The sequence below is a fragment of the Rousettus aegyptiacus genome, unplaced genomic scaffold (assembly GCF_014176215.1).
Source record: "Rousettus aegyptiacus isolate mRouAeg1 unplaced genomic scaffold, mRouAeg1.p scaffold_m13_p_8, whole genome shotgun sequence".
In the NCBI taxonomy this organism is placed as follows: Eukaryota; Metazoa; Chordata; class Mammalia; order Chiroptera; family Pteropodidae; genus Rousettus; species Rousettus aegyptiacus.
The window spans coordinates 81,788,110-81,809,263 of NW_023416311.1; the positions used below are offsets into that span (position 1 = coordinate 81,788,110).

At 36.9% G+C, this 21,154-nt stretch overlaps 2 protein-coding genes across 14 annotated transcripts in view; both read right to left on the minus strand.

The window, feature by feature from the left end:
- The window catches only part of IL31RA (interleukin 31 receptor A), a 60,298-nt gene extending 45,487 nt beyond the window's left edge, over positions 1–14,811 (minus strand). For 7 of the 9 annotated variants that reach the window (XM_016142320.2, XM_016142321.2, XM_016142318.2 and 4 more), the window contains exons 1-2: positions 14,683–14,811; positions 14,340–14,518 (exon numbers count right to left, since the gene is read on the minus strand). The gene's annotated coding sequence lies outside the window, so the exon portion shown is untranslated. Of the gene's footprint in view, positions 1–2,084; positions 2,506–14,339; positions 14,519–14,682 lie in introns of those variants that run through there. The other 2 variants (XM_016142312.2, XM_016142319.2) reach the window with 2 other exon arrangements.
- Positions 14,812–17,875: 3,064 nt separating this feature from the next.
- Positions 17,876–21,154, minus strand: part of DDX4 (DEAD-box helicase 4) — a 45,449-nt gene continuing 42,170 nt past the window's right edge. For all 5 annotated transcript variants that reach the window (XM_036226147.1, XM_016142324.2, XM_016142325.2 and 2 more), the window contains 3 exons: positions 20,681–20,951; positions 20,414–20,524; positions 17,876–19,128 (listed from right to left, as the gene is read on the minus strand). In XM_036226147.1, coding sequence (XP_036082040.1) covers positions 19,042–19,128; positions 20,414–20,524; positions 20,681–20,951 — 469 coding nt within the window. In that variant the 3' untranslated portion in view covers positions 17,876–19,041. The remainder of the gene's footprint in view (positions 19,129–20,413; positions 20,525–20,680; positions 20,952–21,154) is intronic.

A 21,154-nucleotide genomic window follows, 5' to 3' on the forward strand; every position in this document is an offset into this window, starting at 1 on the left:
TAGTAGAACCACATTTGTATACAGCATTTAATGGAGGCTTAGAATTCTCAGACTACACTATGAACATTCCATGCTGCACAAAAGGACTCTTACAATATACAGTGATGCCACTTAAGTAACTTGTGGTAATTATCTTTAAAGGTATGAATCTAGTAGTACCAGCTACTGTTAGGAATATAATGACTAGAAACAAATCCAAACAATTATTGCTGGCTATTGGCAGTGGCTAGGGACAAGGAAAGAGGGAAAAAAACAAAGGAGATACTGTCTCTGCTGGTTGATGCTAAAAATTTTAATATGGCAAATAATCCCCGCTTTGCCACATCCTGTTTCATGTGACCTAAGAGAAAAAGAGTGTTGCTTTTCAACTTTCTGGTAAACGCACACACACATACACACATTCTCACACACTCTCCTGCCCCGTCCCCCGTGCCCCTAGGCTGTCCTTTGGTTATTCAAAAGTTCCCATTAAGGCTGAGTCCTGAATACTAAGTTTCATCTGATTTCACTTGTATAAAAATGTACCATTATGTGGTTTTCCTACTTTCATTCATTCATTCATTTATTCATTCATACATTAACTCAACTAATGTATATTGATACCCATTCTGTGTCAGGAACTGTTCATGGTATGAGATTGGATTTTTAAAGAATGGGCAAAGGAGGAGGAGTAAATTCTAGCAACAGCACTCTGTTCCTAAGTTCTAGAACCTGTAAACTCTAATGCTGTGAGGAAGCAAGCAGCAAGCTGTCCAGCTACATTCAGTCCTTCTAAATTCCTTACAGACCAGCAGAATTTGGTTTATAGTTTTATCCCTTCTGATCAAGTTGAAGCGTCCATTGTTCTCATTCTTGTTTACATATAGATTTGGAGCCTGCAGTAATAATAATAATAATAGTAATAATAGCTTTATATTTATAAAGCACTTTCACATATAGTATCTCATTTGATCCTTGCACCTTTGAAATAAATGAAGCAGATTTGTAGGTCGACTCATGAAATTGCCATTTTCATAGAACAAAAACAATCAAATATTGGCAATTTCAGCCTAAAAAATTAATCTCTTTAGATGAGCAAATTTATTTCATACCTTACTCAAGATGAGATTAAGAGCTATTAGCATAGTGACTATATTGTATAGCTGAAAATTGCTAAGAGGACAGATCTAAAAACTCTCAGCACAAGAAAAAAAATTTTATAAGTATGTATGGTGATAGATGCCAACTAGATTTAGTGTGGTGAAATTTTTTTAAAAATACAAGTATTGAATTATTATTTTGTACGCCTGAAACTAATACAATGTTATATATCAATTATATCTCAGTTTTTGTTTTTTAAAAAAAGAGCTGTCAGATAACTACATTCAGTTTCAAAGTCTAAAACCCATTTGAAGTGCAGGCTGCCTTCATACAAAGAACATTTTGAAATGGCAACAGAAGATTGGCAAAAACACAATCATGATGTGACAGAGACTGTCTACAAATGCTAGATTTGTCTACAATTGCCCAAATTATATCTTGTCCTTCTAAAAATCCCTGTAGAGTTGGTATTATTATCTTCACTTTAAAGATATGGAAGTTGAGGCTCAGCGATGTTATGAAATCAGTCCAAAAATCATATAGTTTATAAGTGGCATAGCTGGGATTCAAACCCATGACTGTCATTCCAAAGCATAGACGCTCTCCACCAAAATTAAGCAGTGGCTATTAGTGACTTACTTCCCCTCAGTCCTCCTGCCCCAAACACCAATACACACAAGGATTACCCTCTGAATTTCCTAGGTCTGTTTTTTCTCTAGCCTAGAAATTCCAGAAAATAAATCTATTATGCTCATATATTTCCCCTATCTCAACCTCTGAGCCCCATGATTTCCCCATCTCCAGCATTTTAAAATATTAACCACCAAAAGATTAGGTGCCTGTAACTATTAACAACCAGTCTAACCAAGGAATACATCATATGGTTGGTTCTGATTCATAGTTTCACCAAATAAAGCAGAAAAAGACCATTATGTAATAGTAAAAGAAGCCCAATTTGCCAAGGTTTACATTATCGGATTTTTCTAAATAAGTGTGGTACTCACCTCCCCTCATCAGGTGGTGTCCTGTAGATGTTCTACAGATTCAAAGAATCTGCATCAAAGGTGTTCTGTCCCTTATAGCACAAGTCAGGGCATGGGGGTGACTTGGAATTTATGTACATGGAGATGTGTGACTATTTCCTCTCTGGCCTTTTGGGGATTTTCCTTTCCTTTAAGCCAAGCCCAAGCCAGGGTGGCACTTAACCCACTTATGCAGGGAATTGAAATGCATTATTGTAAGTACAAAAAAAAAACCTGCTTCTGTGAGACTACTCAACTTTGAAAGTGCCATAAACACTTAAGAGGAATGCCTAACTTTAAACTTTTCTATTCACTATATCCTTATAAATGTGGTAAGGGATGAAATGCTGAGAGCACATCTCTTTACCTTGGAAAAAGAAATATGTAATTATCTTTAAACAAAGGAAATGAATAAAATAATAGTAACTCAAAAAAAAAAGAAAAAGAAAAAAAGAAAAAAGAAGGGGGAGGCTCCGCCCAGGAAAAGAGCTGCCAAGAGAAGGAAAAGCACACTGAATCAAGAGGCAGGTGCTCAGCTGAGCCACTGATTTAGCAGCTTATCAAGATAATTTATGGTAATATGTGGTGCTCTTATCATGTGTCAGGCACAGTACTAAGAACTTAAACATTTAATCTTCAAAACAGTCCTATGACATCAGTAGTATTTTTATTGGCATTTTACAGATAGGAAACTGATGCCAAAACAATTGAAAAACTTGTCCAAAGTGGTGAATCCAGGAACAGGATCAAGGCAGCCTGACCTTCAGTTCTCTATAAATCAAAAGGTTAAATTAGATGATTTTTGGGATCCCTTTGAACACAACAATTTTACATCTTTTCGTTACTGACAAAATCATTAAAAAATAAACAGATTAAGGAAGAGATTATGACGCAAAAGGAAAGAAATTCAACCAAAACTTTAAAACAAGATACGCCTTTCTAGCTTCGTATGTTTTTTTTATTTTTTAATTTAGTTTCAAGTACATAGTACATTAGTTAGACATCTGTATAGTTCATAAAATGATCCCCCCAGTTGCACCCTTCCTCCCCTGACCCTCCACCTAGCCAACGTATTAATGCTAACTGCATTCCCTATGCCGTGCTCCCCATCCCTGTGACCATCAATCGGCTGCTAATTGGTACTTCTTTAGCCCTTCACCCCAATCTCCTAGCCCCACAAACCCCCCTCCCCTCTGTCTGACACCAAATTGCCCACTCTATTTGTGAGTCTGTTTTTGATTATTTTGTTCTTTGTATTCCTTAGATTCCACATAGAAGTGAAATCATATAGTGTTTATATTTCTCTGTCAGACTTAAATACCTTCTAGGTCCATCAAAGCAATATCTTTTTCCATCTTCTTCCTTTTCATATGTAGGGGTCTTGTTTTCTTATCCTTTCAGCCACTCGGTCTTTTGGTTGGAGCACTTAATTCTTTTCCATTTAAGGTACTTATTGACAGGAATGTAGTTGTTATCATTCTTTCTTTATGTTTATGATACATGTTTTTTGTTCTTAAAGAAGTCCCTCTAACATTTCTTGTAATACTGGCTTGGTGGTGATAAATTCCTGTAGCTCTTTTCTGTCTGGCAAGCTCCTTATCTGTCCTTCAACTCTAAATGATAGCTTTGCTGGATAAATTATTCTTGGTCATATATCCTGGGTCTTCATTCTATTCAATATTTTTTGCCAAACCCTTCTGTCCTGCATAGTTTCTTTTGAGAAATCAGTTGCCAGTCTTATGGGTTTTCCCTTATATGTAATTGTTTTTATCTTGTTGCTTAATATTCTCTCTTTGTATTTAACCTTTCGCATTTTCATTATGATGTGTCTTAATGTGGGCCTCTTTGGATCCCTGCTTTTTGGAATTCTCTGAGCTTCCTTGGCTTTTAAGCCCATTTCCTTCACCAGGTTAGGGAAGTTTCCCATCATTATTTCTTCAAACAGCTGTTTAATATCTTGATTTTCTTCAGTTACGCCAGTCAGACGAATATTTGGAGCCTTAATAGTGCCCCATATCCTCTTATTTTTATAGTCTTGGTGTCTTTTTTCTTGCCATTCTGATTGAGCGTCCTGATTGGCTTTCCTGTGCTCTAGACAGGGCATTTGATCCTCTTCTTATTCACTTTGTTTATTCCATTTAATATACTTCTCATCTCGGATCATGTGTTCTTCATTTCAGACTGGTTCCCTTTTATAATTTCCATTTCTATTTTTATGTTTTTTATCTCTTTGTTGAAGTTTTCAATGAATTCATCTACACTTCCCAAAAGTTCATTGAGCATCTTTATAACCAGTGTTTTGAACTTGGCATCTGTTAGATGACTCGATCGACTCCATTCTATCTGGATCTCTGTTCTGTTCTCTTATATGGTTTCTGCTTCTTTGTCTCCCCATTTTGGCTGCCTTTCTATGTTTCTAAGTACTGAACAAAGCTGCTAAGTCTCCTGGGCTTATTAATGTGGATTTGTGAAGTAGGTGTCCAGTGGTACAGTCCTGAGGAGGGTTCAGCTATAAGCCAAACTTAGCCCAAGCCTCTACCCTTCCTGGGCTACCTGTTAAGATTCAGCAAGCAATCCCCAGTTGCTGTGCTTATAGTTGCCTCAAAAGGCCACACCAGAAACTGAGGCCAGCTGGCTCCAATGTGAGTCTAGGCACTGCTCAGCAAGAAGCACCTGACTCACTGAGGATACACCTGGATGTGGCTTGGGTGGGGCCTGAGTGGGGAGAGGCAAAGTTTCAGGGAATCCTCTGGGCGGAATAACTTCTGTTATCCAGTTTGATGACATCACAGCTATTGCAAGTGCTGAGTCCACACAGTGGGAGCTGGGGAGGGCTCAACAGAGAACAATGGATACCACCAGCACTTCTGTACAAAGTGTGTCTCACCTCGGCCCTCACTCCGACACTGTCTCCCTGTAAGTCCCTGGTGCCCCCTGCGCGCAGCCAAATTGGCACTGGTGCTTCGAGTGAGCACGTCTGTCACTGCAAAATCTGCTTTCGGACACGGCCCCTTTAAGAAGCTTCTGCCGCTGCTGCAGCCTCCATCTTACTCAGCTGCTTGGGACAGGGCAGCCCCGCATCCTCACCCCGTCCTACCTTCTGCTGTTGCAGGGTGATTTCCTGGATTGCTCCCTAGCTGTATGGCTTGTTCCTCTAGATCATAGGTGATTTTTCCTTGCTGCTACTTCTTGTTTCTGTCACAACTTTGATTTGGTCACTAGAGAGATGAACAGAGCCTCTATCATCTATGCCATTATTTTTTCTCCCCCTTTAGCTTCATACGTTTTATGAACAAAGTGACAGAAGCCGTTAAAGGATCTGCTTCAATGAATGCAAGGAAGCTCACAAAAATTTGAGAAAGGCCTATATTAGACCAGGGGAAACTTCTAAGGACCAGGATTAAATACAAGACACAAAAGTGTATTCCTCTGAGGGCCATGACAATTACGGCCAAAGCAAAAAGTTTATATGTGACGATGAAGGAAAAAGCTGGAGTCAACTATGATACTCAGTGTACTGCTAGCTCTGGGTGGTTTAAATGATTCGGGAATCATTATCCATTGCATAATGTGAAAGTAAACAGTGAGTCTGCAAAAGCTGATGTGAAGGCAATTGAAGAATTTTTAGAAACTCTAGATAAGTTGATTGTGGAGGAAAATTACTTGCCAGAGCAAATATTCGATATGGAAGAAACCTCCCTATTCTGGGAATGCCTGAAATGACTTTTATCCATAAGAAGGCCAAGTCGATGACAGGTTTCAAGGCTTTTTAAAGACAGAATAACAGTCTTGCTTGGGGGCAATGTTGCAGGCTACAAATTGAAACCCTTGTGATCGGGCACTGTGAGACTCCCTCCAAACATGACCTCTTTGATCCGATTAATGGATCAAGGAGTTATAGCAGCTTTTAAGGCCCATTACCTTTGCCCAGGCTATGGCTGCAGTTGAGAAAGACTCTGAGAAGACATGAGTACAATTCTGAAAGGACTGCTACATCTATGACTAAATCAAGAATCTTCACTGGGGTTGGAGTGATGTCACCAAAAAGTGTATGAATGGCATCCGGAATAAGACCTTCAAGAGGTTTGTCCATGACTTCAAAGGATTTACCAAGGAGGAGGAAATTGCAAAAACCAACAAGGCTGTGGTTGAGATGGCAAATAACTTTAACCTGGGTGTGGATGAGGATGACATTGAGGTGCTTCTAGAGGTGGTTCCTGAGGAACTGACTAATGAGGAGTTGTTGGAACTGGAACAGGAAGACATAGCTAAAAAAGAGGCAAGAGAAAAAGAAACTGCAGGAGAAGAAAAAGATGAACTCTCCAAGAAAATTCACAGTGAAGGGTTTGGCAGAAGCTTTTGGGGACCTCAACAAACTCCTTAAAAAGTTTGAAAACAGATTCCATCAAAGATTTTCATTAATAGAGAGGAATGTTCATGGTGCATTATTTGCTTATAAGAAAAAAATGAACCAAGCAAGCCACCTTGAACATACTTCTGAAAAGAGTGGCCCCTCTTCAAAAACAGACTTAGGCAGTTCTTTCAGGAGGTATTCCAGAAGAAGGCATTGTTACCATAGGAGATGACTGCTCCATGCGACTCCGTGAGAGTTATTGCTCCTGAAGACCTTTCAGAGGGACAAAATGTGGAGGAAGAAGACAGTGATACTGATGATCCTGACCCTGTGTAGGCCTAGGCTAATGTGTGTGAGTGTCTTAATTTTTAACAACAAAAAAAGGTTTAAAAAGTAAAAAAATAATAATTTTAAAATAGAAAAAAACTTACAGAATAATAATATAAAGGAAGAAAATATTTTTGTACAGCTGTTCAATGTGGTGTGTTTTAAGCTGTTATTACATAAGTCAAAAAAGTTAAATAATTTTAACATAAAGTAAAAAGGTTACAGAAAGCATAGGTTAATTTATTACTGAAGAAAAATATTTTTATAACTTTAGTATAGCCTAAGTGCACAGTGTTTGTAAAGTCTACAGTAGTGTACAGTAATGTCCTAAGTCTCACATTCACTCACCACTCACTGACTCACCCAGAACAAGCTCCACTGATTTTAAGTGCCCTATATAGGTGCACCATTTTTAATCTTTTGTACTGTGTTTTTACTGTATCTTTTCTATGTTTAGATATATTTAGATATACAAATACTTATTGTTATAATTGACTACAGTATTCGGTACAGTAACATGCTACACAGGTTCGTAGCCTAGGAGCAATAGGCTGCACCATACAGCTGAGGTGTGTAGTAGGCTAAACCATCTAGGTTTGTGTAAGTGCACTCTATGATGTTTGCACAATGATGAAACTGACTAACAATGCATTTCTCAGAACATACCCCCGTCCTTAACAGACACATGGCCGTGCACTTGACCAAAGTAACACTGAGACTGAAAGGGAAGAGACTCAACCCATGCACTCCAGGCTTTCAGCTCAATTCTACAAACATAACCCAATGTCAGGTCCTGTGCTTGGCACTGTGGAAACAGAGTAGAAGAAGGCAGAAGCCCCACCCAGGAAAGGCTCACAACTTAAGTGGGAAAACAGACATGTCGACAAGGTGCTATAAACCCAAGTGGCGAGTGCTGTCAAAGAGGTGTGTATAAAGTGCTACAGGAAATGGGAAAGGAAAGCCAGTAATTCTGCCCTAAGGACAGAAGTGGATCCCAGGGACATTTTAGCATAACATGTTATTTGGAAATAAATGTACAAAATTGCAGTATAAAGTAACAAACATTCCTGGCAGAGATGCATAAGAGATGCATTTACTGGCACTTGGGATGGGCCCAGAAGCCATGCTGGTAGGACCCTGACTACACGTCCTGCGGTGAATCAAAGAGTGGACCTCCAGAACCTCAGAATATGACCTTATTTGGAAAAAGGGTCTTTGCAGATGTAAGTGAAATAAGGATCTCTAGATATGACCATCTGGATTAGGCTGGGCCCTAAAGCCAATGACCAGTGTCCTTATAGGAGACAGAAAAAGAGAGACAAACACAGAGAGACACAAGGGAAAAGTGCTATGACCACAGAGGCAGAAATTAGACTGATGTGTCTACAAGTCAGGGACTGCCAGAGCCACCAAAAGCTAGGAGAGAGGTGTGGTACAGAAGGAAGGAACCCTGCTGATAGCTTGCTTTTGGCCTCCAGAACTGAGAATAACTGTCTGTTGTTATTAACCACCACGTTTGTGGTAATTTGTTACAGTAGCCCCAGAAAACCAATATACATACACCCCATCCCAGGTTACATGTGATTCATAGGCCAGGCTGATCCATTAGATTCACCCAGGAGTATGGAACTGAGTCATCTAGATGGTGGTGGACAATGGGACTATCAGGTCATGGGTGTTGGAAGCCATGTTTTTGCAATAAAAAGCAAACAAGTTTTTTTTTTTTTTTTTTTTTTTTTTTTTTTTTAACAATAGAGCATGTTGCTTGTTTCAGGCCCCAGTCTAGATATTCAAACCAGGGGAGAGGATGAAAAAGGAAAGAGTATGAAATGATCTAGAGACCAAATAAGCATAGTTCCACTAACCACCATTTACATCCCTCCACAGAGTAGCTTGTGGTCCCTCTGCCTTGAATCAGGTCTCAATATCTTATATGCTAGATTGATTACTTGATTCATTCAGTCTCTAAACATCTATTAGTATCTACTATGTATCAAGGATTGTGGTAAGCCCTGTGATACAAAGATGAACATCTCAGTCATTAACAGTCTCTGGGCTCATCATAGGGTAGATATAGAAATGGGCAATCACTACACAAGAGAAAAATACAGGAGTGGAGAAAACATAGGAATATTCAGGGCAAGCATTTCACTTTGCCTGGGAAGTTCAGAGAAGGCTGCACAAAGGAGCAAACATTTGAGTTAAATCCTGAAAAATGAGTAGACAGACATACACCAGCAGAATAAAGCAGCAAAAGGCATTCCAATAGAGACTGCACAAAATCGAGAAGGTGGAGAGAATGACACTTCAAGAGCATGGAGTCCTTCCACATGCCCTCCCTTCTTCCTGCCCTCACCCCGAGGGCCCATAATCTGCAGGAGTCTTTTGTTTGGGGCTCCCACAACAGTGAGACACTCCCACACACACATCTGTGCTGATGCAGTGGACCATTCCACAGGAAGAAGTGGAACAGAGGGAGGATCTTTCTCTGATTCAGACTCTATACAGTCATTTAGTAAGTGATTAAAGGCTTGACTGTCACTCATTTTGGCTTGTTGTTTAATCCAGTACTCCAACATCTGGTAGCTCGGCTCTCTCTGCAGCTCAGCTGAGTTTCTGCCACTACTCAGCCAAGCAGAATGCAGTAAACCAATTTGAACACAAAATGTGGGAACGGTCAGAGGTTCTTAAGAAGTCTATCAGCCAGAATTTTCATATTGTTCTTATTTAAGCAAATGTTGAGCAATTGATACTTATTAAACACGGAATTGGATGTGCTAGATATACTAAAACTCAAATATCAAATGGAAAACAATTCGCAACACTGAAGATATATATTTGGATGAAAAAATATGTGGTTCTTATGAGAAAGAAATTCAGGGAAGGGAGGAAGCATCACGAACTACAGTAATTAAGGAAAGCTTTGTGAAAGACGTGTGACTTAGATGGAACACTGAACTAGTAAAATGTGGGTAATTAGTGGAATATAAAATTCCCGAAGAATACAAAGAGTCCTTTTTTCACACTGAGAAACATTTTGCGGGTTATATTTTATATTTTTGCAAATTAGATGTGTAACAACAAAATAGTTTCCTCTGCAGGATGACATGTAGTAGGATGTATGATGTTTTTCAGAAATTCAACTTTAATTGTTTTGACTACATTCACTTTCTTTTAGTTTATATTTCTCAAATCCAAAGCAATGGATTTACAGAAATGGCAGCTTCAATATTGTCCTCCATGGTTGTTTACCTAATCCACTATGTGGCAATTAATACGTAATTTTCAGACTTGTCAGCCATTGTACTGGAAAGAGGCATCTGGCTCCAAAAAGATGTAATAATCTGGTCTGAATAGCTTCATACTGAATGTTTATTAGAAATAATTAAGTTTTGAAAACAAAGGTTTACTTCTGGAAGACAGTCTTCCCTCCAGCTGTTCAATTAAGTTAGCTTATTTATTAACATCACTTTCGACTCTGCATACTTTAAAATAGGTTTGATAATATTTTCAAACCACAAATACTTCTTGAGTACTTTCTCAGTGCCAGGCAGAAGCCCCTGCCTTCCTAGAGCTTACAATCTAAACTCAGTACAGATTCTACTTTCACTGTCAATACAGCCACTAGCCACATGTGACTCAATTTAATAAGAAATCCAATGACTGTTCCCAAGAACACCCCATTTCATCAGTATTGAGCACTTGAAACTTGGTGAGTGCAAATGAGAAACAAAATTTTCAGTTTTTTAAAATTTTATTAATCTAAATTTAAATTTAAAAACAGACTTGATTCAGCCATCGGAAAACAAAAAAGTGTGTTTAGAATATCTTGAGTATGTGATTCTATATTGGTATGTGAGTCATAATTTATTATATTATGTATATTTTATAAACCTAAATACTGATCAAGTATTTCCAATGAAAACAGCACACAAATTGAGATGTGAGGTAATTGCAAAATATGCACTGGATTCCAAAGTTTTAGTACAAAAAATGCAAAATATCCCAATAATTCTTACATTGATTACATGTTGAAATGATATTTGGGATATACTGATCACATATGTGGCTCACCTTGTATTTATATTGGACAGCACTGCTCTGGAGCAATGATTTGCCCGAGGAACGCTTGAGCACAGGGCTACTTAGGAATTTCTACCATACTTCAAATCATGCTCATTCTTTCCGTTCCCTTTCTCATTGTTTCCTTTGCTTTCTTCTCCCTCTCCTCCCTCTAAGAGTGTGATGTGTACTGAACTCTTAAGAGCTAGAAAGATTAATGACCTACAATTTAAATGATTCAAGGAGATCTAACTTTTATTGTTTGAGGATTTTAATTTAAAAAAAAAAACCCACAGTGGAATGACTTAGCAATTCTAATATATTACAAGTAGCTTAGTAACCCAAGGGAAAGGTGTCAAAGAAATAGCTTTGCATTTCCCCATGGACGAGCTTAGAAGTAGTTTTTTAAAAAGTCACTACAAACTTCTTAGACATATTTTTGAAAGTTTCAAAATCACTAAGTCCTGGAATATTAATGATAGATAAATTAATTTTATTATTTTATTCTAAATTACATTTATTTTATAAATATCAGATATTAGATAAATAAAATTATAATGGAAAAAAGCTTTCATAAAAGCATTTTAAGCCATCATAAAATGGATTTATTATTATTATCTGTACTTCTATAGTCACTCTCCATAGCACAGTCAGGTAGCAGAAAACAGGGAAGGTGTCTTAAGATCCTCTTAGCAGTTTACACAGATTCCTTGCTATTTGAAGCAGATCAAGAAATTAGTCTCTGTCCTTACTCAGTTTAATAAGGAATCCAATGACTGTTCCCAAAAACGTCTCATTTCATCAGTATTGGCAAAGAGAGATAATTGATTCCCGGGCAGAAGGCTATATTTTCCGGTCTCCCTTAAAATTAGGTATGACTAAGTTCACAAAAGTGGAATGTTAAAAGAGATATATGTGCTATTTCCTTGCCTGACTCAAGAAAATCTTTCATACATATCCACCTCCTCTCTCTCCTGCTCATACTCGTTTCCTTTATTTGGCTTGTCAAAGAGAAACACAGAGACCTTGGCAAGCCATGTAGCAAAGATTGCAGAACCACACGATGGAAGAAGCCTCGAGTCCTAAATAACTATTTGAGAGGTCACCTACCTAGTAGGGTACCCCCTTTAAACAGTCAAGTGAGCAAAAATCATACATCTATCTTGCTAAGTCACTGAAGTTTTAGGGTTGTAACAGCAGCTAGTGCCACCCTAATAGATATAATCAGTGACTCAAAGGACTGTAATTTAGCCTAAGAATAAACCATTTTCACAACTCTTGCTGTCGCCATTGAGCAGCAAGATAGCACCACATCCCTAGATTCCATCCTTCCTCCACCCTTTACCACTCCCAGGTACTCCATTTGCAAGAGTGTGACTGAGCAGACCTATAAACATGCTAAGAAAGAAAGAAATGGCCAATAGACATATGAAAAGGGGCTCAATAGCAGTTATCACTAGGCAAATATAAATTCAAACCACAGTAAGTGGCTAGACTAAGAACACCAGCAATACCAAGCAATGGTGAGGATGTAGTGCAAATGGAGCACTCTCACGATGCTGGTGGCTATGTTAAATGGTACCACTATTTTTGGGAAACTCTTTGGCTGTTTCTAATAAAGTTAAACGTATACCTACTCCATGGGTTAGCAATTCCACTCCTAGGTACATACCTAAGAGAACTGAGTGCTTATGTTCACCAAAAGACTTGTAGAAGAATATTCATAGGAAATTTATTCATAATAGTAAAATACTGGAAATTCAAATGCCGATCAACAAGAAACTGGAAAAACAATTTGTAGTATATTCACATGACAATACTGTACAATAAAATAGAACAAACTACTGATACACACAACATGAACGAATCTCACAGATATGCTGATCAAAAGTCAAGAACAAAAGAAAGCATAGTCTATGATTCCATCTATATATGAAGTTCAAGAACAGGCAAATCTAATTTATGGAGATAAAATCAGAACAGTGGTTACCTCTGGGCAAGGGAGTTGACTAGAAAGATGTAAGAGGGTGATGAAATTATTACATATCTTGTTTTGGATGATGGTTATAAGTAATATATACATAGGTAAAAATTTAAGCCATCCAATTAAGATTCGTGCATTCCGTAATAGGTAAATTTTACTTAAAAAAATTTTTTTAATTAACTTTTAAATTAACCTGCTTAGTAAGAAGTTGAACTGGGGTTCAAACTTAGGTCAGTTTGGGTCTTTCACTACAGTAGGGTTCATTTTCCTACCGAATTATATACACAGATGAGAAAACTATAAGAAATCTCTGTTACTATTTAAATACATGATTTAAATCACTCTCTACATATTTTATTCATAACCTCCACACTACTATAAACTGCAATTATTTTCGCACTGAAATAGTCTATATTCTACTTCAACTGCTGGTATTAACTTTGTGGCACTATATCAACAGTAATTCTGTTTATGGAATTGAAATAAATTATTGGAACCAAACTTTCCACCATTCTAGATGACTAGTAACCCAATAAGATAACTCAGCTGAAGAATAAACATGTTAAGACGAAACTGTCAGAACTTGCACTGCATTTAACTAGGAAGAACACCTAGCCAATAGGCACATGTGGATTATCATGAATAAATCTCCAGTAGTGGAACATCTTAAGATCAATGAAACGATTGATAGATGAGGAATATAGCAAGATGCCAAAATGATCAATTAATAAGTATCACTTAATCCTTTGTGATATTTATAATAGAAATTCAACCACTACAGTTACAACTGTGATTTCTGACTTGTTTCTCAACTATCTAACATTGAAATACTACAATAAGACTTGAACATTAAAATCCAAGTGTACCAGCATTCGGCTATGATACTCTGCATTCTTACATAAGGGTGCTGCTCTTAAAAAATATTTTATTGTAACTGCACGAACTCTGTGACTCATTGGATGGAGATGAACATGGAAAAAGAACATGTCTTCCTTTTATATATAAGCAAACCAGACCTAAATCAGGTCACACCGATAGTGTTGACACCACGCAAATCAAGAAATAAAGCCAATGTTAAGGCTTCTCCAATGACCTATTTAAGAGTCATGCCCACCTTGTTATACAGGAGCTTCAACTCATGCACATAAGTTTTTGAATATTTTAAATGTTTTGATTTGTTAAAATTTTTAACGCCCCAAACAGTATCTACCCTCCCAAAACTAAGAGGGAAATCAAATTAATAAATATATATCCCAAACTTTGGTATAATTAATAAGTTCGTATATTCAGAAGGGGAGGAAGTTATTTTTTGTTCTGAATGTTGAAAAAGAATCTCACAAACACATGAGAATCTGAATCCAGAAAACACTGACAGAGACAAATCTTTCGAGGAATTCCCACAAAATCCCCCACAGAATAAATTCCAGTGCCCTGCTTTGACGATCTGGAAATCATCCCCTAAACTATAGCAAAACAGTGAATCACTTATGGAAAGGATTAACGAATTTACCTGAATCGCCAGCTCCCAAACTGGTAGACAGACCTCATTCGCTCACTTCAGTTTCCAGCTCCGCAGTGTCCCGGCACACTAACCCTGTTGTTGCTGCCTGTCCTCTCTCGACTTGAAATTCCTCATGGTACCACCAAATCTGCCTCTAAAGCTGGAGTTCCCCGGCCCTTTGGGTGGGTCTATGAATGGATTTAGAGATGTTAGTAAATCTCTCCGATTTAATATAAAACTCGAGTCTATAACTTATATGATCCAAAATGATTAGAACTGAAAGTCTAAAGGGAGAGCCCCAAAAATGCCCGCACGGTGCCAGCCCGCCACAGGCGCACCCCATACCATTCACCTGTATGCCACCAGCAGGAGCTCCCGTGGGCAGGGACGCCCTCGCAGCTGCTCAGCCCAGTCCACGGGTCTCAGCAAACAGAACTCTTGCTCCGCCCAGGGGGAAGTCTTCCGCCGCTCCACGCCCTCAGTAGCTGTCATTCTGGCTACCGTGCGAACGACCACTGTCAAGTCGGGAGGAGCGCAAGGACCACCAGGTCAGGGGCACCCCTGGGAGCCGCCTCCGCGAGCCAGGACGCAAGCGGAAGCCGCTGCCCAGTACTGGCAGCTTCACGGTGGCCACAGCTGCATGCTGCTGCCGGACTGCCGAGTCTCGGCTCTCTCCTGGTCATATCGTAAAAGACAGAGTTCCTTTCCTCACCAACAGGGCCCCAGGACATAAGGCAAGTCCATCCTGCACTTTCACAAAGGAGGCACTAGGTACTAGGTTTGCGATGGGGGGAAATCTCCAGCCGACAGTGAGCGCAAGCAGCTTCTGCCGACCATAGCATCTTGCACACTGGCAAGTGGCTGAACTTTTGATAGTCTTAGGAAGATGCTTTAATTACTATACAGGTACCCCCATTTTCAATATGTTTACTGCTCTGTGAAGAGCACGCAAACCATACAAAATGAAAGGATATCTTCTCTCAAATTAGGGAGACCAAAGAGATAACTATGCAAAGATGTGTCAGTGTAAAGCTATGGGAAAGGTAAACATCTGACCAATGCTGCTGCCTTATGTAAAAGTGTTACCAATGCAGAACAATGAATCAGAAAAACCATCACTACTCTACCCGAAGACTCTAGGGACACACAGAGTGGGTAAGTTGTTTACCCTGTGTGAAATCAGGACCACTCCTCACTTTCATTCACTACATCACCATTATTCCCAAACCCTCACATGTATAGCTGATACTTGATACTCACATTTGAACTTCCTATTTTAGCTTAGGCCAGAGTCTGACTCATTAAAATGCAAAGGGCTGAAGAGAAGTAAAGCTAGGATTCATTACTTATATCTCAACCTATGACTTTTTTGAGATCAGGCTTTGATGAACTGAGAGAGGAAGGAAACAGCACTGGACTCTAGACTCCAGAAGCTGCAGGGAAATGTACAAAAATGTGACAGAGGACAGATGTCTGGATTTGACAAAAGCTAGCTATGTAAACAAAATATAATTGAAAGTTTAATATTTCTGATGCCAAACAGCAGAAAAACAAATGCTCAATGTAAAAAATGATTCTTAGGTTAAATTCCAGGGATTAAAATGTATTAATGAAGCAGAAAATGCACTATTGAACAATATCTGGAAAAAGAAAATAAACTAGCTTCTGGAAAGAAAAAAAACATAATTGCTAAAAAAAAAATTAAGGGTTGATAGTAACAGTTCTATGAGAACCTACCAAGCAAAAAATAAAAGACATGAGATATAGAAATTAATTCTACAGTTCTAGCATATCTAATAAAAGTTCCATAAAGAAAGAACAGATAAAACTTAGAACAAATTAACAAAGAAATAATACAAAATACTTCCTAGAAAAGGATGATCTATCTGCAAAGCACACCAAGTACTAGCTGGAATTAAAAGGCCCACTCATTATAAAATTTAAGACCACCATCTTTTGGGATCAAGTTTCCAGAGAACACTAACTGAACCTGGACTGTAATAATATGGTGAAAAGGGCATTTTTTTTTTTCCTTCGGCAAGAAAGAAAGACAAACTACAGGGTAAACAAATTGTTCAAAAGGAGTATGGCCCAAGTTTAAAGCAAACTGGTATGTGGAATGGTTCTGATCAATTTCTCTTTGATTCTGACAAAATAATTCTCCCTAGAAACATAACAGAGGTCATAAAATTAGAAAAATGGTAGAAGGTAGACTGTGTTAATTGGACCATTCAGAGAACAATATTTATAGAATATAAACCCTGCCTATAGCTTTCCAATTTTAGAATCAAACTATAGATTGAACAAGGGGACTTTATGGTTATATAAAAGAATGCAAATATTAACTTTGGAAATGTAAATGTATAGTTTACAGATGTTGCAATGTAAAAAGGGAAAAAGAGGGAAGGAAAATGTTGCTTTATCATCATCTCACAATGATGTATGTCTAACTATATTATTTAAAGTTACCAAGTTTTTTTTTTTTTGCTTTCTCCTTTGTATCTATATGAGATGAGAGGTGCTAACTAAACTTATTGCAGTAATCATTACACAATATGTGTAAGTCAAACCATCATGTTGTACATCTTAAACATGTATAGTGACGTATATCAAAATTATCTCAATAAAACTGGAAAATATAAAGTTACCAAGGGAGGAAGAGTGAGGTGAGTTAAATCTTTACTTATCATACATGAAGTCTACATACGTCTAAACTTGGTGAGACAAAAAATAAAATATAAGACGGCAACTACCAGAAACAGTTAAAGGCAGGGGAATGTGGGATATGGAATAGCAATTTATAAAGGGAGAGGCAAGAGAATATTGCTTCCTAGTTTAAACCCTCCTATAGCATTTTATTTTCTAATCATACATATCTGTTACTTTGATATTTTTTGAAGAAGTCATTCAAATATATGCTGAGAAATGAGGAAAGTAATTGAACACAGGGATATTTACGGTTGTTTTATAACGATGGTGGGATTATGTATGATTTTCTTTCCCTTTTTACATTTGATTCAGTAATGCGATTATGGTAATTTGACACATCAAGGACCTCCAAAAAAACTTTAAAAGCAATCAAGTTATGACCTAGCAACTCTCTGAGGAAATGAGGCAAAAAATGTAAATTGGCCTATAAATGGTCACTGTAAACAAAACTAGAAAGTTCAGACACAGATATTACAATAACAATGAAAAACATCTTCATTCAACCTTTTCCAAAAATGAGATTTTAAAGTTAAATATTTCCCATATTTTTATTAATTGAACTTCCTCTGTTATGCTTGTCCTTTGCACATTTGTCTATGGGTATTCTATATATACACATATAAAGAACTACATGTTAATAAGCCGCTATAATCACATTAATATTTTTCCTTGCCTGCTGTTTACTTTTTATATCAGTAAATAATTTGTGATCAATTCTGTTCATTGATCCCTTCATTTTTCCTTTGAGCTTGTAGTCAATTCATCCTCAGTTCACAAATTAAGACTTAACTACAGTTTTTGTAGTTTCAATTTTTTATAATTCACTTGGTATTTATTTAAAATATGGTATGTGGTAAGAATCTAATTAGCTATCCTAACATCTGTTGAATAGTCTTCTTTTCATAAGTGCTGCCTCTTTCATTAACTACATCCCTGTAACAAGATATATGTTGAGGACATGTTGCTTTGGATTTTAAGTGAACAACAGCATACTCTCAAAACTAATCCTGTCTCCCTAATATTTACACCTCACTTGTTTTATGTCTTAGTGTTTTAGTTGATTTATTTAATGATTTATTAAGAACTTCTTACATTCTAGACATAGTAAGTTTAAGATACAAATGGTAAATGAAATAAAGATTCTTTTCCTCATTAATCTTAATATATCAAAAAAGAGTGAGCAACATTGTTTTTTGTTGATATAATATGAGTTCAATGAGTGATTTTCATCATTACATCTGTGTATTAATGCATCTTATACATTAATATTTAATTTATGTGACTATTCATTGATTTCATTAAGACTCAAAACAAAATTTCAAAATACAGAAGTTGAGAACTATGATATGTCACAAAGAAAAATTAAAAGTGCTATTGGAAGACTTAGGGGGGAAAGAGTTTCATCCTTTATTTTCAAGGAAAGTCTGTATATTATAAAAACAAACATTTGTTATGTCATTGAGTACAGAGCTCACATTGCAAACATTCAACCATATTTATCACATATCTGATGATCTAAAATCAAAATCACCTTTAGAGGCTTATGTCTTTCACTGTTTGCTTCATGCAAATCATATTCTAACATTTCAGTGACACACTATTACTTTAAAGCCTCCTTTTAAGTAAAAATGAGACCCAATAATTAACTATAAGTATACCATACATCTTATTGCTTGTTATAGGATCAATAAACGCTATACTAAGACTTAGCATTTAGACATGAAACATGTCTAAAACCCCTGAAGAATACACTAGAAATAAGCAAGACATTTAGAATGCTTTAATCTTTCCAGTTAACACCATTTGTATCAGTAACTGCAACATGGTAACTTTTAGCATTTCACATAACTAGTCAGTAAGTATTTTTTTTAAGGGTAGGAGTAAGAACAGAAGGACAGGAGATAGATGAGTGTCGGGTTTCACACTTGCAATAAAAACTCAAAAATCAAAACTGTTTTCTTCTCTGCATCAAACTGTACCACCAACTTGAAGGTTGTTTTATTTAATCCCATGACTCATCATCTACTGGACTGGGAGCTTGTGAAGAAGAAAACCCTGCTGTGCTCAAAGTGCTCTTGCCCTGGTAATTCTTTAAAAAAAAGAAAGAAAAAGAAATATTTAATTATATGACAGCTTTAATGTTACACTGCTCGGACTGAGAGCAGGGACTCAAGCTTTCCACCATGTCTTCCCCAAACATATGAAGAACTTCATTCTCACAAACCCCATCCATTTGAAAAAAGGCCCATATCAATCTGGGCAGTCTAAATTACATAAAATATTTCAAGAAAAAAACTTAAGCCAAAAGTTTTGGCAAGTGGACAAACTTAAAAGCTCTACATGTCAATGAATAATCAGAAATATTTAATGATTAATATGGTTCATGGTTTCTGCATAAAGGTGGTGTTGCCTATAAACTGACACATCAGAAAAGATATACAACTCATCTCTAGTATTTTATCTTAGTAAATAATGTGGTAAGAATTCCAAAAATAAAAAATTCCTATATTTATATAAGAAGTGATCCCCGATTAGTAATCACCTGGTACTATACATAATTATTACAATATTACTGACTATATTCTCTAGGCTGTACTTTAGATCTCCGTGACTATTTTGTAATTATCAGTTTGTACTTCTTAAACCCTTCACCTTTTTCACCCATGCCCCCATCTCACTCCCATCTGGCAACCAATTTGTTCTCTTTACCTATGAGTCTGTTTGTTTTGTTTGTTTTGTTCTTTAAATTCCACATGTGAGACCATATGGTACTTGTCTTTATCTGACTTATTTCACTTAGCACACCACTACGCTGTACACCTGAAACTAATATAACATATTGAATGTCACTTGTAATTGAAAAAAAAAACACAAAGGCTATTTAAAAAAAAAAGTGGATTGGTGATTGCCAGGGACCGTGGGGAAGGGGCAATGGGGATTAACTGCTAAATGGGTCAGAGTTTTATTTTAGGGTGATGAAAATGTTTTGGAATTAAAGAGAGGAAGTGTTTACACAACATTGTAAATGTACTAACTGTTGAATTGTTCATTCTAAAATGTTAATTTTGTTATGCAAATCTCACCTCAATAAAAAAAAATTCCTATAGAAAGTTCAAAAGATCACAAATCAAAATATGCCAGCAAATTTGAGAAAGGAGGATGTTTGAGCAATATATCTCGAAGTTAATTCTTCATCCTTTAAGACCAAAAATATATATGTACTTAACATTTTAGAGAAATATTCAAGTAATCTCCTAGGTGGAAAAACAATGGTTTCGATAAATATTGAATGTTATAGTTACTTTGTAATATTAGGCACAACATTTACAAAAAGCAACTAAAAACCAGGTTCTGAATTTTTCCCCTCAACTAACCTTTCTAGTATCAACTGATGCAAACACATTTCCTCTTGTACTACCACTGAAGTCAGGAACATATGTGCTAAAGGCAATTTCTTCCAACCACGCAGGAACATCCTGTTGAGCCTTTAAAAAAAAATTAACTTCATGTACAACATGCATAAATAGAGTCTTAAAGATTAGAACAATTTATTTTTCCTTAACATACATATCTATAAAATGTCTACTTTCAATGATGAGGTAAGAACACTCTCCATTCATTTTTAAAAATTTAATACTTACATCTGACAGTACTTTCACTAAAGGCTGTGCTAAATGGCTGTCTGATTCAGGATCAAAAAAGGAAATAGCTCTGCCAATATTTCCACAACGACCAGTACGCCCAATTCTATGAACATATTCATCAATGGTGGAAGAAAGGTCAAAATTGATAACATGTTGAACATTTTCAATATCCAGCCCTCTGGCAGCTACTGAAGTAGCAACAAGCACTGGGCACTTTCCACAGCGAAAATCTCCAAGAGCTTGTTCTCTCTCTCTCTGTTCCCGATCACTTGAAAGAAAAGAAAGCATGTATTTTAGGATAACTCTTAAGAAAATTATAAGGAGAACCATTAAAGTTCAACATATAAATTTTTTAATAATAAAATAGCAACATTGAACATTATGTCTACTTCTTACACACCATGTATTACGCTAATCCTTTTCAAGCCATTATGTTATTTAATTCTCACAATACTTTGAGGTGGAACAATT